Raw genomic sequence first — 16,034 nt, forward strand, 5'->3', positions numbered from 1 at the left:
GGAAAACGCGTGCACGTGTGTTGTCTCATTTGTCGGAGTGACACTTGTCCGACATTGTTTTCCTCCGGAGGCTGCCTCGGAGGGTGCAGTTCCGCTGTCAGGGGCTGTCGTGCGGGCCGCGGTCCGCCGGCCCTCCGTCCCGAGGGTAGCTGCCTGCGGGTTACGACTCACGTATCAACTTTGCAACAGCGTCAAATTCTACGTAATATTTTCATTTCGAATTTTTTTTGATGTTAGTATTATAAAATTATTTTCCACACGAAACGTGACGTGTGTCGCGTAAGCAAGTTCTGAAGTATCTTTTATTGTTATCCTTCTACTGAATTGATTCATTGTTTTATTTAAATTATATAAGTAATTATTAAAGAACGTGTAAAAAATGCGATTAGTTTTACTGCTTAGTTTTCTTTGCCGTATACCAAAATAAATTATTGTGAAAATAATTGAAAAGGATCGAATAACTATTATTGCTAAGTAAACATTTTTTGAGAAATTGTAGATTAGTTTCATGGTTATTTTGGTGACTTAAAAAAAATCTACAAATAATTATGTAAACATAAATGTTTCAGTTATAACGAAGAAATTTTTGAAATAACATTGTTTGATATTTTACGTTATTATTTGGAACATTATATTTTTAGTTATTATTATTGTTTGTAACGGTAAAGTACTGACGCAGGTTAAAGTTGTGCGGCCCAAACCGAGGGGTGATGGTGGGGGGAATGTTTGCTCACTTCACCAGGTGCTGCCGCCGCGCACAGTTCGGTGTAAAATACAACTACCGCAGTGGTCACAATGGCTTCCTCGACTAACACAGCGGCTTTTTTCCTCGAAGGAGATTCGAAGCAATTCGATCATGTATTAAAGTTATATCCTAAAGCCCTCAAGTTAAAAGCTGAAAACAAGGCTAAGAAACCCGAGGAACTCATCAAATTGGATAACTGGTGAGTAGAATCGTATTATTCGCGGAGAAAACGCGGCCGTGTCGTGTCAATGAACTTGCATTATGTGTGTATCTGTGCAGACTGAATACCGAATTGATAGCCTCCCTCGCGGACTGCATCTCTTCTAGACCGCGAACCGCTCATTAAAATCACCGCGTCACGTGGGATCGATGTCAAGTTGACAAATCGGCTATTCTAATATCAAAAATAAGATCAATTTTCACTCCGTCCGGTCGCCGTAAAATGGTGGAATCTTTCGTGCGCGTCATGGCTAGCCGCTTTTATTATATCAACGCGATACTTTTGTGTTTTGTATTTAAACTACCCCTAACATTTACTACACAGTTTAATAAAATTAGTTTCGAGCGGAATTTGTGATTAGTGGTTTACTTTTTACATTAAATGTTAACGGTATGTCGCGTGTAACCTAGCCTACATCCGTTCAAAATGGTGCCCGTCCAACAAAGCGACCCGTTTTACTATCGGTTTTTGTCGTTTTATCTAAGTATTTTTTTTCGGGTAGGCAGTGTTTCGATCGGCAAGGGTTACAGGAGGATCTGGAGATGAAAAGGCTCTTTTCTGGGGCCTTCGAGGGCGGCAGGCCCCCGACTTGTGCGTGTATTGGCGCGCCGTGACGGGCACGTACACAGTACACCGCTCCCTTGCTATTTACCTTCGAAAAAAATCATTGTCAGAAAGCGGGTAAATTTATAAAATAATAAATGAATTATATCTAGTACGATTTAAAATTATCTACCTAATTGTTCATTAGTTTTGTGATCCAACTGCAATACGGAAATATACAGGAAAAGGTATTTTTTGTAATAACGACAATAATTTCGAATCATAAAGAGACACTGTTCAAAAAATATTTTCTTTCCAAATATATATATTGTATTTACACCCATCGAAATGAAATAATTTATGTTACGTCTTTGTTCTCGGAAGAGTGAAAATTTTATACGAGTATTATATTTGTTTTCACAATAAAAATAATTTTAATTTTATTGTTTTACGAATTTAATAGAATTTAGCCTTTTTAAATAATTTGAGGAAAATTTGACATGAATATTTCAATAACTTGAAAGTGGCCAGATTTCGGAATAATCGGCGGGCATGTGTGAGGAGATGCGTGGATGTGGAAGAGGCGAAGATTATTTGCATAGACATATTGATGTGGCATTCCATTCTCTCTGCCCACCCCTGCGGAAAGCGGCGTGGTGGTTAGTTATTTTTTATTATTAAATAATTTTAGCCAAATTTATTTAGGATTGTTATCAATTTACCTATTGAATTATTCAGCCCCTTATTAGGAGGTGATAAATATTTAAATAGCCCATATTATATTGTTAAATGACAATATTTTTGTAATAATCAAAAATGTTGTGCGATCATTTTTGTGTTTTCACAGCTGTTTTTCCTTGATAAAGTTCACACAATTTATTAGTGAAAAATACTCGAAGCTTTATTTAAATTAAAGTTTATAATATAATGGCGATACATGCCTTAAACATTGGGATTTTTATTTAATATACTTTTTTATACAATCAAAAATCTTTTTGTAACGCCATAATTTTTATCCCTATTTTTTATTATTTTATTATAAATATATTAAAACAGAACCTCATGAAACCTTTAGAGAATTGAGTTCTTTTATCCATACATTTTTTTGTAAAACGTATAAATAGAATATACAACTATAAACAATACATAGTTTTTGTACTTTATTCAAACAATTCTTGCACTAATTTGAAAAAAAAAATACAGCCTTTGAAGAATTATGATAAGGCTTCAATCCCTATGCCTAAATTAGTTTTATTTTTATTTTTTTTTATCGAGGCTTTACTGTATTGTTATCTTTTAGTCAACATTGATAAACTGTTCCACAGTCAATATTGTTTATATCAATCTGTTATTGTGGCTGCATATTTTTTACATTCTAGTGGTATTGTTTTTAAATTATGTTTTGTGTTTTGGAGTCAAGTATATGCGATGATTTCGATTTTTAAATATTCCGAATTGCATTGTCTTCTATCATCATTGATAATCATGAATGTGAACACCGTTGATTCCGTTTAATTGGGCATACGGTATATCGGGACAGATCTAAAGAATCAAAAACCAAGGCAATAATATTTTACTTCCTTTTATTAGGTTGACTCCGAGTCAGAGATTCAAGATTCTAACCCATTCTGCCATAATTTTATTTTTAACTTTTAGCGGTGTGATGTTAAGTTAGTTTTTTTCTTATTACAAATCATATTTTAATTTAGAATTCTATAAAATATAAATATTTGAAGACAAATATTAATTTATTAAATCAAACACTGATTTTTTGAGTCTACTAGGTTGTATTTCAGTTTTTAAAAAAAACACTAAAAAATCAATTTTGTGACAATTGTTTCGTCTAGTTATGGCATTTTCAAATGAATGTAAAATACAACTTAGTAGACTCAAAAATCAGTGTTTGATTTAACATTTAATACATAAATCAAAATGGAGTTCTACAAAAACGCCAAATCTATAAATAAATATTAATTGTTTAAATATTAGGTTCACTTCTGTTTATCAGATGCAATTTCCTAATGTTTATGTGTTCTAATTGAGCAGAATTGACATTTGTGATAATACCCAAAAATTCACTCCTCGACAGCCTTACACGAATATATTTATATAACCTGCCTCCAGCTTACAATTATGCTTAAAAATAATTATACTATATAAAAAAACCCTTATCCGCACCCAAATGGTGCATAGGGCACTGTCATATAAACGCAGTGTTATCTTGATCGTTTATACATGAAGGAAAGGTGATCAGCCTTCCGCTTCAGGTACCAGTCCATGGTAATTTTGAATAAATATTACAGTGAAAAAATCACTAATATTTATTTTACCCCCCTTGGGAATCGAACCCGGAACCTCCAGAACGGTAGGCGAGCGTGCTGACCATTACACTACGGAGGCGGCCAATGTTTATTTATTATACTATATAATAAATAAAATTGGAACAGCAATGGACAAGTTCCAAAGGTGGTGTTAATATCATTATTGGAATATTGACTGCTGCACTTCTCGGCAGTAATGTACAACACGACCCACTGGAGTGTTCTATGTGAATATTTGATCAGCAGATTTGAAGTTGACTGTACACTAAAAAGGCGATGACTGGTTGGCACATACACACTGTATTGCATATTAAAAAAAAAAAAACAATGGGGACCTTAATCATCGTGTTTTGTATAAAATCACTTAATTTTTTTATTTTTCAACAACCTATATTTTAAACCCTAATTATCCATTTCACCGTTGGCAAAGAGGATAGAATCCTGTAATCTTTTATTTTCATAGAATTTTTTTATTTTTTCTTTAAGATGCGTCAACAATGTTGATAAAAAGTTGTTATTTTAGAATGTAGATGTAATTTTGAATATTGGTAGAAATTTCTAGTTTTACTTCCATCCCCCCTTATTATTACTATATTAAAAAGACTTCTTTAAATGATGAAATAATCTGCAAAATAAGACATTATTGGCATTGGCAGTCACTTTACTCTGCAGTTGGGGGAATAGTGTAGAACTGCTGTGTAACTCAGTGTGGGAGGGGGAGGGGGAGGGGGAGGGGGAGGGAGAGGGGCGCCACCTGTTGATGTCCTCCTTCAGAGATAACAGCTGTCACCCTTATCATTGCATCTCACCTCACCTCACACTCTGCTCTCCTCACTCTCCCAGCTGCACACTCACTCCACTACTAGTGCAATGTCCAGACTGAATGAAACAACAGTATGAATAGTTAACTTTACTCATGTATTTGCAAACATACATTAGAAATTAACCAGTCAAATAATTATTTTAGTAAATAACACATTATTTGAGTACATTGCAGATATAAAATAATTTAAGAAAATAGAATGCTAAAAAATTAATCAAATGAATTATGTACACGTTAATCATATTTAAAAAAATATATGTTGCCAATAAACATAAACAATAAATAATAAATGTAAGTCCCTCTCCAAGTACAAGAGCTAAGTCTCTATATTGGAGAGAACTGCATTATTAATTTTAAGATTGTAAAAGTAGAAATGTGTAGAAAATGAATTCAAAAAACTTTTATAACCATATTTGTTCATTTAAAAATAAATAAATAAAAATAAGATTCTGTAAGCCATCTACATAAACATTACCCAAGTTTATGTTACCCAAGTTTACATTACCCAAGACCTGTTGATTTTCGAGAAAATTATATGATTTTGTCCACTCGCATGTTAATTACAATAACTATTTCATCAATCGATTTATCTTTTACATTTTTTTAAAAACGGTTTTCTGGTTATTTTTACTAAAAAATATATATATATATATCAAATTAATTTTTCTCAACCTGGGATAAAATAATTATATTTTCTTGTCTTTGAAATTATTACTTTTCTTAATTCATAAAAATTCATTCCCTTGTTAAACCTTACAAAATATCAAAGCTACTTTAGTGTAAAGATGACTAAATTTACTTAAACTAAATTTATTTCAATTTCTTTTTGAAAAAAAATCTTCAATTTATCTGTAATACATATATAGCATCAGTTGATAAGCGTGCCTTATAATGCTCAGTGACATTTTTGGCTCCCCATTCTCCATTATTTTTATTTTTACTTTCCTACCAACATTCATAATTCTGTAATTCAGTTATACATCCACATTTTTTTATTAATCTCACTAATAATCCAAAAACTATAACGCTCATAGATAATTTTATTTATGGGATAGCTGTTATATGGACATTTCAAAATCTCAAATAAAAAAGTTGTTTTTTATGGAAGTAAAAGTCCACTTCTTAGTTGAAAAATAATTTAAAAATCGCTATTAATTGTATACATTACAAGTGACAGTATCTAATCACAATTCCATATAACTAGACGAACGACTGTCGCATAACTCCAAGAAGACTGTCCTTACATAACACAATGGGTTGCTCACAACGATCACTTAAAAAAAAAACAGCTGCAACTACTAACATTTCATACAAAAAAACTGATTAATTATAAATCTGATGTGCAAATCCCCCCCCCCAAATTTCAATAGAAAATTTTACAAATTCATTATACTTGGCTTGTTCAATTAATACGTAGACTGACATCATAAAACAAAACTTTATTTAAAAGTTACATGTCTAGTTCACCTACCTGACGCACAAACTTATTCCAACGGTGTTTCCACTTTTGGAAATTTCCTGGAATGCTTCTCTTGTGATGTCCTTCAGCTCTTTCGTTATATTTGCCTTAATCTCGGGAATTGTCTCAAATCTCCTTCCTTTCAAAGGTCTTTTGAGTTTGGGGAACAAGAAGTCAGAAGGAGCAAAATTAGGTGACAAGGGTGAGTGAGGAAGAACAGTGATGGAGTGTTTGGCCAAAAACTCACGAGTTCTGAAACCTGAATGGGCTGAAGCTGATGAAACAACAACGCTCCAACCCATTCAGCTTTCAGAACTTCCGAGTTTTTGGCCAAACACTTGATCGCTGTTCTTCCCCACCCACCCTACATACCTAATCTCGCTCCTTCTAGAGAATCCAAAAAACACTCTATTGACACGGCTATCAATTATATATATATTTTTAATATTCAAAGCATTAACTTTGTGGATTATATTGATGTATTATTTTGAGAAATAAAGAGACTTTGTTATTTGATCCACACAATGTGAATATATAATTTTTTTGTTAGGAAGGAATATTACACAGGCTCTGGATTATGTCAAGATATTTATTAATTAAAAAAAAAAAAAAAACATATTACATTCATAAGTCTATATATACATATAATATTCCCGATGAGTAGTTTCTATTTCTCATTTTGGGCAAAATTAAAGCTATGTATATATTTAGAGTCCAGTGTATTGTAAAATGCAACTGTGAAAAAATAAAAAGTTTTTTTTTGTGTTTGTTTCAGGTATCAAAATGAGTTACCAAAGAAAATAAAGTCACTAGGCAAAGAGGCACACTTAGTTCACGAAGAATTGGTACAACTAATGAAATGGAAACAAACGGTTAGTAATTTACGATAATTATTTGAGGGATCATCTTTGTGTTTTATTTTACTAAAAGTTAGATACTGAATTTGTCCACCTTTGACTACTGTGGGTAAGGTCCGGGTTTTGTAATGTGTTTCCCTTGGCTGGTACCAGAAGTGAAAGATTAATCACCTAGCATTAAATAATTGGCTATAAAGTTAACCCTTTGCATTTGAGAGTGTTGTTGGATCATTAACCTTTAGACTGCCAGGTAGGTAGTAATATGGTGGTTCACAGCACTCGGTGGTTTATATTAAAATGTCACAATTATTTCGAGAGATGTCTCCAGTTAAAATAAAAAAACTTCAACCTTGGCTAGTAAAATGGGTGGAAAAGTTGCATGGTTCAGCGGTTTTAATTCATACTGAATCATTTTGTTTTCAGCGGGGCAAGTTTTATCCGCAGCTATCATATCTGGTGAAGGTAAACACGCCACGCGCCGTTATGACCGAGACCAAGAAGGCGTTCCGCAAGATGCCCAACATCGAGCAGGCCATCACGGCGCTCTCCAACCTGAAGGGCGTAGGCACCACCACGGCCTCGGCTCTGCTGGCTGCGGCCGACCCCGACAACGCGCCCTTCATGGCCGACGAGTGCCTCAAGGCCATCCCCGAGATGGAGGGTAGCGACTACACGGCCAAGGAGTACATGAAATTCGTCACGCACATACGCAACACGTGTGATAGACTCAATAAAGTAAGTCTCTATATTGAACACCGTTCTTTTTGTTCAGTTTTAATACGGTTGTAAAGTCAAACGCATCTTAAATCGACAGATTTTTTTTTGTTATATGCCTTGTCAATGCTTTTCGGTTTTAGCATACTGTTTCCATAACCCCCATCATAAATAAGGAAAAATAAAAATAATCTTAAATATTACATATGTTTTGACCCCTCTTGCTATTGCTAAGTCACAAATCAACAATTTTGAGGTTCCTTTTCCAAATGTATTTCATCATATTTTTATTTCTAACAAAAAAAATTGTATTTGAATACTGATTTACCCTTTAATGTTTTTACAATTTGCAATGTTTAGATTTGGATTGCAGAATTGTATGCCTAGAGATGATTTTAGACTTTGTTTGAGCTTTGTAAAAGCTCGTAAATTTGAAATATTTTAGATTAGAGAAATAGATTACAATTTTATTAAAAAAAAATAACATTGCAAATTAACAAATCCAAAAAAAATTCTCATGGCAACAAGACACGCGCTGGTATATTTACGAAAAAGGCTCCGGCCGGGCCTTACAGTTGTAAACAAGCATCAATCTGATGCGCGACGGTCGGTCATCACGCATATGGAGGGTTACTAGGGAATTAGGAAGCTCGCAGTTTATTGCCTCGAGTAATTTGGCTTTCCCGGGATCCATGTGGCTCTGAGCCGTTGTGTTATTACAAACGCTCCACTGTTGGTGCAGGAACAAAACGGTGGCACCATCCCCAAGTGGAGTCCGCACCTGGTGGAGATGGCGGTGTGGGCGCACTGCGTCATGTCGGAGCTGCAGCCCGGGCTGCTGGGCGAGGCGGAGGAGGAGAGGGAGGGCTCCACCAACGGGGGCCCGCCGCCGCCCATCGAGACCAGCGACGAAAGCAACCTCGACCCTCCGCATATCACCAACGGTATGCTACTTCCTTACAACCTTATTTCAATAGAGTATTTTCAATTTAACCTTTCCCTTACGGTGCTAAAACTTCCGCGTGCACTGGTGATATGTATTTTGTACACCATATGAAAATGTGGTTTAAAAACGGGAAAAATTTGAATATTCCTAAATGTTGTTTTTATTGACTATAGTTGAAATGTAATAATTTTGTAATGTTAGCTCTGGTAAGTATCTAAAAAAGGGGGAAAAAAATACGCACACAGAAACGTTCGTGCACTAATGATTTAATCTCTGATTTTTTCACAAATTATTTATTTCCGTCGCTGCAAATGAATTTATATTATAATATTTTCATGGAATACATGATTATATTACGGAGGAATACAAAAATTCTGAGCCCGTATCTGTTATATTTTGTATTGATATTCCCATTTTAAAAGTCGAGTTGTAGTAAATACATATCACCGGGAGGGGAAGGTCAATAAAATCATTGTCAGCAACTAATTCATAGGAAAAATTCTATCTCAATATCATAAAATACAATCGTATGTGTAGAAATGTTAATTATAATTAAGGTTGATTGTTGAATTGTGCAGGCAAATTAGCGGCAGAATCCCTAGACGAGGCCACAACTTCCTGCACGGAAGACTCCCTCGACAAGGCAGCCAGCCCTCTCCCGCCCACCAAAAGGTAACGCACTGGCTCTTTATATTCTAGTCCTTTACATTTATATCAATACACGAGGACCGTTCAATTAATACGTACACTGACGTCATGAAACAAAATGTACTTTATTCAGGTACATGTCTGGGTCCCCTTGAAAGTGGTCACCTTCTCGACGCACACACTTGTCCTGATGGTATTTTCACTTTTGGAAACAGTCCTGGAACGCTTCTTTTGTGATTTCATTCAACTTCTTCGTTGCATTTATCTAAATCTCGGGAATCAGCTCAAATCTTCTTCCTTTCAAAGGTATTTTGAGTTTGGGAACGAGAATAATTTAGAAGAGGTGAAGTCAGGTGAGTAGTGTGGGTAAGGAAGAACAGTGATCGAGTGTTTGGTCAAAGACTCGTCGCCAAAAAGCGATGTTGTTTTATCAGCTTCAGCCCATTAGATTCCACTCAACCACTGTTCTTCACCACCCACCCCACTCACCTGATCTCGCTCTTTCCGACTTCTTGTTCCTTAAACTCAAAAGACCTTTGAAAAGAAGATTTAAAATGATTCCCGAGATTAAGGCTGATGCAATGAAGGACCTGGAGGACCTCACAAAAAAGCGATCTAGGACTCTTTCCAAAAGTGGAAACAGTCTTAGTAAAAAGTGGAAGAAAAACAATGTAAACAAATTACCTATTACGTAATCAATAGTTTTATGTACTTTCGGGTCAGATGGGACCCAGCATCGCAGAGTATGAGTTAAAAAAGAGATCTGTTTGTCAAAGTTGGTCATTAGTGAGTTGCTGTACGATTCTTCATATTTTTTTCCACCTTCGAGATTAAAATGGAATTTTTTTTATGTATTCTATAAAGTTTCAGCAAACATGTTAACACTATTTTATTGCTAAATTTGTGGTAAATAAAGAAGAACATTTAAAAGCTATCAAAATATTTAGTTTCAACTAGTAATGTGATGAATCATACTGGTTCCAGAACGTCAGATGTCTTGGACGGCAGCTGCTCAGAGGAGAACTCTCTGGGTGCGGAGGAGGAGGCGCCGCCCTGCAAGCGGGCGCGCCCCCAGTGACCCCCCGCCCCCCCCGCCCACACCCACTAGCGCCGCCCCCCAGACTACCGGACACCCCACCACCAGCTGCCCCACACCCCGTGACCTCACTCTTCCGTTCAATTGTTTATATATTTTTATCACTATTCTGCCAAAACTTTTTAATTGTCGCCAAATTTAGATATTCCCCTCTTTTGTTTGGAGAATATCGACCTTAGTCGCTTTATCCCGGCGATTAGTCAATTTCCTTACACGATTGACAATCAAAATGTTTTGGCACTATTCATAATTCAGTTGTTGAAGTTGATTGTAAAACTTGTGATAATACTATTGTAAATCAGATTAATTTAATGTTTTCTCGTCCCGAAGCAAAAGTTATCGAAATCAATATATTATATCTTTATTTTATTATGACTAAAAATGAAAGTTTTTTCATGAATGTGTAAATTATAATTAAATAGTAATTGTGATGTATACGTTTTGGACACAATTATTGTAGATTGCCCGTTTTGGTTAGGAAATGAAGAACACCAAGTGCACCGCGTCTGGGAGGGTGGTTAGTATTGTACTTAGTTGTGCGTGTATTGCGTGTACTGAGAGTTTGTGAGCCGGGAAACGCGTACGTGGAGTAGCGTTTAGGAACAAACATTGTACCTAGGTAATTTATTTTTCAATTCCATTATGTAATGTTAATTATTAATGAATTAAAGCCTAGAATTAAGCGGATGTAACGATTTTGTAAGTTCGTAGGTTAGGAATAAGTTAAGTTTTAATCAAATAATATTATCGGTTACAATAAAAGAATATATGTATATGAAACGTGTACGGGATGCGGAAGGCGGCGTGAAGATTGTAATGATTGATGTATTATTACAGTTTTCTTCTTTTATATATATAAATACATATATATACGGATTTACAGAAGTTGTTCCCGGCGGTGGATACACATTCCAATACAGTTGCTACAGAGTGGACGCTAAACACAAATTATTGCCTTTTAATGTAGTTTGTAACGTAACATAAAGAATACAATTATTTCTACGGAGAGCGGTGTGAATGCCTCTTGATAGATGAGTACCGACTGATCCAGTTAGATTTAAATATTGAGTGAATGCTATTTTTTTATATTTTACCACCAAGAGAGTCCTTTTTGCTGTGAACTTGAAATATATTGAATAAAAAACTGTAAACATGAAATGAATATTTGTCACAAATGTTAAACCACTCATTTACTACGTTACTACTAGCCGTCTTACTTAAGGTAGGATTATACAAATATGGCCTTACTATTTCTGAACAGAGTGGAGTCGGAGCATCTTACCCAACCATTTAGTCTTATTGGAAATATAAACCTAATACTTTTACACCTGTCTTTTATTTACAAAAAGTATAATACAAAATAATGCACACAATGTTCCCAACTCCAGTGTCACTCAGCGGCGTAAGGTGTTCCGGGTGATGCTGCATTATTCCATGTAGTGCCCTCTGAATAAGTAAAAACATTCCATGACGTATGACAATTGCTACTGACCAAATACATAATAATTTGACTGAAGACTTCACTTGAACCTCACTTCACTTTTGGTCATTTCCGGAATATCTTGATAAAATTGGTTTTTCAAAAGTGTTCTTCGCTTTAAAACTTTTGACGAGGCACTGAAGATTTACAAATCGCTACTATGTGATATTTCCGAATTAACAATTGCGGCCTCTTTGCTTTTAACACTGTCGATATTTTTCTTTGTATGGAAGTATGCCAGTAGGTTAGGCTTCAGTCTGCATGAGGGGCTGGTCGTCCCCCTTGCGCTGGTGCAGCTGCGGGTACAGGGGGGCCACTCCGGAAGGATGCGACAGGCGTCCCGAAAACTCCATCCGGCGCATTGGGGCGCGTGATGTGTCTCCACCCATAAACAAGTCCAAGACGGATCTAAACAAAATTTAAACAACCAGTATTAACTGTGTATTTTGTCGACGAGGGTATTGGTGACAAATCATTCACTCCTTTCAAGAACGTCATAAATCAAAAAACTTGATTTTTCAGGAGAACACAATGTATTAAAAATAAATATCAAGCTACTTACTGAACTTTTTACTGTGCAACAGATCTTTTTAGGCAAAACCTGAAGGTTTTTTCTCCATTTGAAAAATATTTAGTATATTTAAAAAAAATAATTAAACAATACCTTTTCTTCAGAATGCAAAAACAACACTTTTTGCCTTGTAGCGGGTAAATATTCAGTTAAAAATATGCCGCTTTTGCTAGGATAAAGCACATTTTCTGGGCATTCCAAAAATATGCACAACTGAAAATTGACGATTTTTGATTTATGACGTTCTTGAAAGGAGTGAGCGAAATGGCAATATCCAACCATCACTTAGCCTGGCTCAGCAGGCTCTTAGTGGGAATAGATGTGAAGTTTCAAACTCTGCTGTTTCCAATAACAGCCAAATATGTAACACAAAATAAATAAATTTTCACATACAACCCATGACCCACTAAGTGTTCATTTCACACCAGATACAGCTGCTGCTTTCACTCACATACCATATGTGAGCGGAGCATATTTGTTTGGTACTAGCGACATAAAAAAAAAACACGCGCCTACGCTACTGAAAAAAAAACTAAGTAAAAAATGCTCACAATTGAAAAGTATTCTTAAATTTCTGGTAAAATTTCTATCCTGCCAATGACTTTCTTTTTGTTCAGTTTGAATTTTAATTCATGATTTCAATGAAGTAAATACTTTATTTCTAAGTCATATTACATAGTATGGGTACTCTATTACATATAGCAAAAGTTGACAACAGATTGCGTGCTTTGTATTTTCTATTTTACTATTCAACCATACAGTCACAGCAATGCGTGGCCGGGTACAGCTAGTGTAGAATATGATTGAATATAAAATGTTCTCTGTCAATTCACTTTGGCTAGTCATATTGTCACGTATAAGCATTAGATTTTTGGATTTGATACTGTCGCAAGCCAATATGAAATCCAATTGCAATTTTTTAAATTAGAATATATAGACATTTATTAGGAAGATCAAGAAATACTAAAATATTATAAGTTACAGTCATCTTTCTAAAAGCTTTCACATTTTTGTTGAAAAAATCACCATACCCATACGGCCATATTAATACCTTCCGGCATCGAAAGGGTTAATTAAAAAATTATGCAAAAATATTTGTAAAGGGGATTGATTTACCTCGGAGTGTTGTAGATAGATGTGTGCGACACGATGGGCTGTGCGAGGGGTGGGGCAGCGGAAGAGCCTCCCGACGCGGGCGGGGACATGGGGCTGTCTGTGGTGGCTCGAATCACCGATGCGCGCACCCCTGACTCACTGCCACTGCCACCACTGGCCCCTGGAATTACTTATTCTTATAGCATCTACTACATACTATACTCAGTGGGTATTTGATTGGCAGTGACAGGGATATTGAAAGCTTTTAAATGTAAATTCACAGTAAAATCGGGACACAATTTTATTTTATTTCAATAAATTTCGTAACTAGTTAAAAAAAAAAAAACAATTGCTTTGCAAGAGTAGGTCTGTCAGGAAGCCTAGATGCTTTTGTATCAGATCTGGGAATTCGGTAGGACAGCTTTCAAAATACTCAGTGGCGTGGACAGAGAATCAATTAGGGTAGGTAGTAAGGTAAGCTAGGTACTACTTGCTAGGGTAGGCAGTAAGGTAAGCTGGTACTACTTAGCAAGGTAGGGTACTGGTTGCGTTTTTATGTTACGCGGGTAAGTTAAGATAGGTACTGCTTTTCTGTGTACATATATGGAAGGCACGCCCCTGACCATGCTATCATCCTACGTGTCTATCCTGACACAGCCATGCTCTCTGGTTACAAAGACTCTTGATATGATCGAATCTTTCATCTTGCATTCTCAAAACTACAAAATATACTTGTTTACCTATTCTTTTATTCAAATATGATATAGGATAATCATCTGTGAAACTCTAAGCACTAATTTTTACAATCATAGTTGTCTTAGCCTAACATTGATTTTTGCTTTCTCCATTTTTAAACCCAGACTTAGGTTAGGTTATTAAATATAGGTGCAGAATTGTGCACCCTCCAAGTAAGAAAACTGATTAATCATTTTAAATGTGACCAGATAATGGGGTTGATTGGAGCCTCGCTTTTCTTCACTAACCACATAGGAAACGGGGAATGATGGAGAGCTGATAAGTCAGATAAATCAGATCATTTCTCAGAAAGAGGTCATGATCCGGTCATCATAAGTATGTTACCAAGAAGAAATCCTACCATATTTTGTTTTTATTTATTAGCAATAATAGCAACAATTATAGTCTGCTAATAAAAAAATATATAAGACCTTAATATTTTTTTTTGCTACTTAATTTTTTTACAATTAGCAAAAAAAAACGAATTAAAACCTGAATCTGCAGAGGATCGGCAGTCTCTGAGGCAATTGAGCACTGAACGGTGTCCAGGAGAGCTCTGGTGGCCCCGCACCAGTGACTCCAGTTCTCCCCACACCTGGCGCCACTGATCCTCCCGTCTGACTCCTTTACTCCTGCATCACACATTTTCCAGATATGAAAAATACATGGGGTTTTGAAAAAATTTCCAAGCGAATCTTCCTGTGCTATTATTCTAATGCAATGCCCTACACATCGAGAATGTAGATAAGGGATAAAAGAGAAAACAGATGTGAAGATCTTCATCTATATTCTGGGTCATAGATAAAAATGACTCAATTAGAGACTGATGGCTGTTTCCATTTCTCTCAGAAAAAAACAATCAAGTAACATAAAAAATAGAATTAAACTAAATTAAAAAAAAACCCATCAAATAACACTCGAGTAAAAAAAATAATATATAAAGCTATAACAAGGGAATGGAGTGTTATTTAAGATTTCATAAAATTGACAATTCTATAAAATCTTTGGGGACCAAAAAAGAATTGTCAATTTTATCACAAATGAAGCTCTTAAGGTGGAGACTGACCGGAGCATTTCGTCGTAACATAACGTCGTAACATTGCTCGCGGCGAGCATCACCGAGCATCAGAAACTATGGATGGAGCGCTCGGCTCGCTGTACTGACTGCCTGAATGCTCGCATCGTAACGTGTTACGTTACGACGAAATGCTCTGGTCAGTCTCCACCTTTGGATGTCAGTGTCCAATTTATCATTGACAGATAATTGCGCCGACTATCATTTGTTACTTCTCATTGACAAAAAATTATGTGAATTTGGATTGAAGTGCATTGATAGGCTCAGTTGACACTTCTAATTGGTTGTTTCACTGTGTGATTGAATGTCCTTTACTTTCTTGCCAGGCAGTAAATACGCTAGATTTGCATAGCCTTTTAGAATTTAGTTATAAAAAAGTAAAATCAAAAGATTATCATACAAAAAAAAAATTGTTCAGTTTTTACCTGTGGCCCGAATTAGGTGTAGAAAGAGGTTCATGGCGGGCCTCCAGTCCCACCAGATTGAAGATGACTTGCTTACACTGCACCACTTCCTCTTCAGACAGCGTCTCTTTTACCATCAGTTGTGGCAGAGGATCCACGTACTGAAAACATCATACTGTCGTTTGAAAGGTAAAATTCGTCATGTACAGATCTATCTTTTTGGTGCATGATGAGTTTGACTTTTTAATTAACAAAATATTCCTCAGAACATAAATGTGTTATATTTTAATCCATTTAGAAAT

At 35.7% G+C, this 16,034-nt stretch overlaps 2 protein-coding genes across 8 annotated transcripts in view; one reads left to right on the plus strand and one right to left on the minus strand.

Annotated features, from left to right (window-relative positions):
• Positions 1–11,720, plus strand: Amun (protein amun). 6 transcript variants are annotated; one of them, XM_088266530.1, is made up of 6 exons: positions 1–202; positions 6,887–6,983; positions 7,392–7,703; positions 8,425–8,626; positions 9,207–9,300; positions 10,261–11,720. In XM_088266530.1, exons 2-6 carry the CDS (start codon positions 6,966–6,968, stop codon positions 10,352–10,354), a joined length of 720 nt encoding a protein of 239 aa, XP_088122656.1. In that variant the 5' UTR covers positions 1–202; positions 6,887–6,965; the 3' UTR covers positions 10,355–11,720. The 6 variants fall into 6 exon arrangements, with proteins under 6 accessions (XP_088122656.1, XP_088122654.1, XP_088122651.1 ...); XM_088266528.1 differs by having other exon boundaries at positions 83–202; positions 8,416–8,626; XM_088266525.1 differs by lacking the exon at positions 1–202 and adding an exon at positions 733–944 and having other exon boundaries at positions 8,416–8,626.
• Positions 11,690–16,034, minus strand: part of asun (integrator complex subunit 13 asun) — a 14,155-nt gene continuing 9,810 nt past the window's right edge. For both annotated transcript variants that reach the window (XM_088266524.1, XM_088266523.1), the window contains exons 11-14: positions 15,754–15,893; positions 14,746–14,885; positions 13,540–13,699; positions 11,690–12,260 (exon numbers count right to left, since the gene is read on the minus strand). In XM_088266524.1, the coding sequence (XP_088122650.1) occupies positions 12,098–12,260; positions 13,540–13,699; positions 14,746–14,885; positions 15,754–15,893 (603 nt within the window). In that variant the 3' untranslated portion in view covers positions 11,690–12,097. The remainder of the gene's footprint in view (positions 12,261–13,539; positions 13,700–14,745; positions 14,886–15,753; positions 15,894–16,034) is intronic.

Source organism: Brachycentrus maculatus, unplaced genomic scaffold (assembly GCF_059751285.1).
Source record: "Brachycentrus maculatus isolate JH-2025_06_01 unplaced genomic scaffold, ASM5975128v1 h1tg000269l, whole genome shotgun sequence".
Lineage (NCBI taxonomy): Eukaryota > Metazoa > Arthropoda > Insecta > Trichoptera > Brachycentridae > Brachycentrus > Brachycentrus maculatus.

Coding starts and splice junctions, on each gene's coding strand:
- Amun (XM_088266525.1), top strand. CDS start 796: ATGGCTTCCTCGACTAACACAGCGGCTTTTTTCCTCGAAGGAGATTCG. Junction 945..6,886: donor CTCATCAAATTGGATAACTG/GTGAGTAGAATC, acceptor TGTTTGTTTCAG/GTATCAAAATGAGTTACCAA. Junction 9,301..10,260: donor CCTCTCCCGCCCACCAAAAG/GTAACGCACTGG, acceptor TACTGGTTCCAG/AACGTCAGATGTCTTGGACG.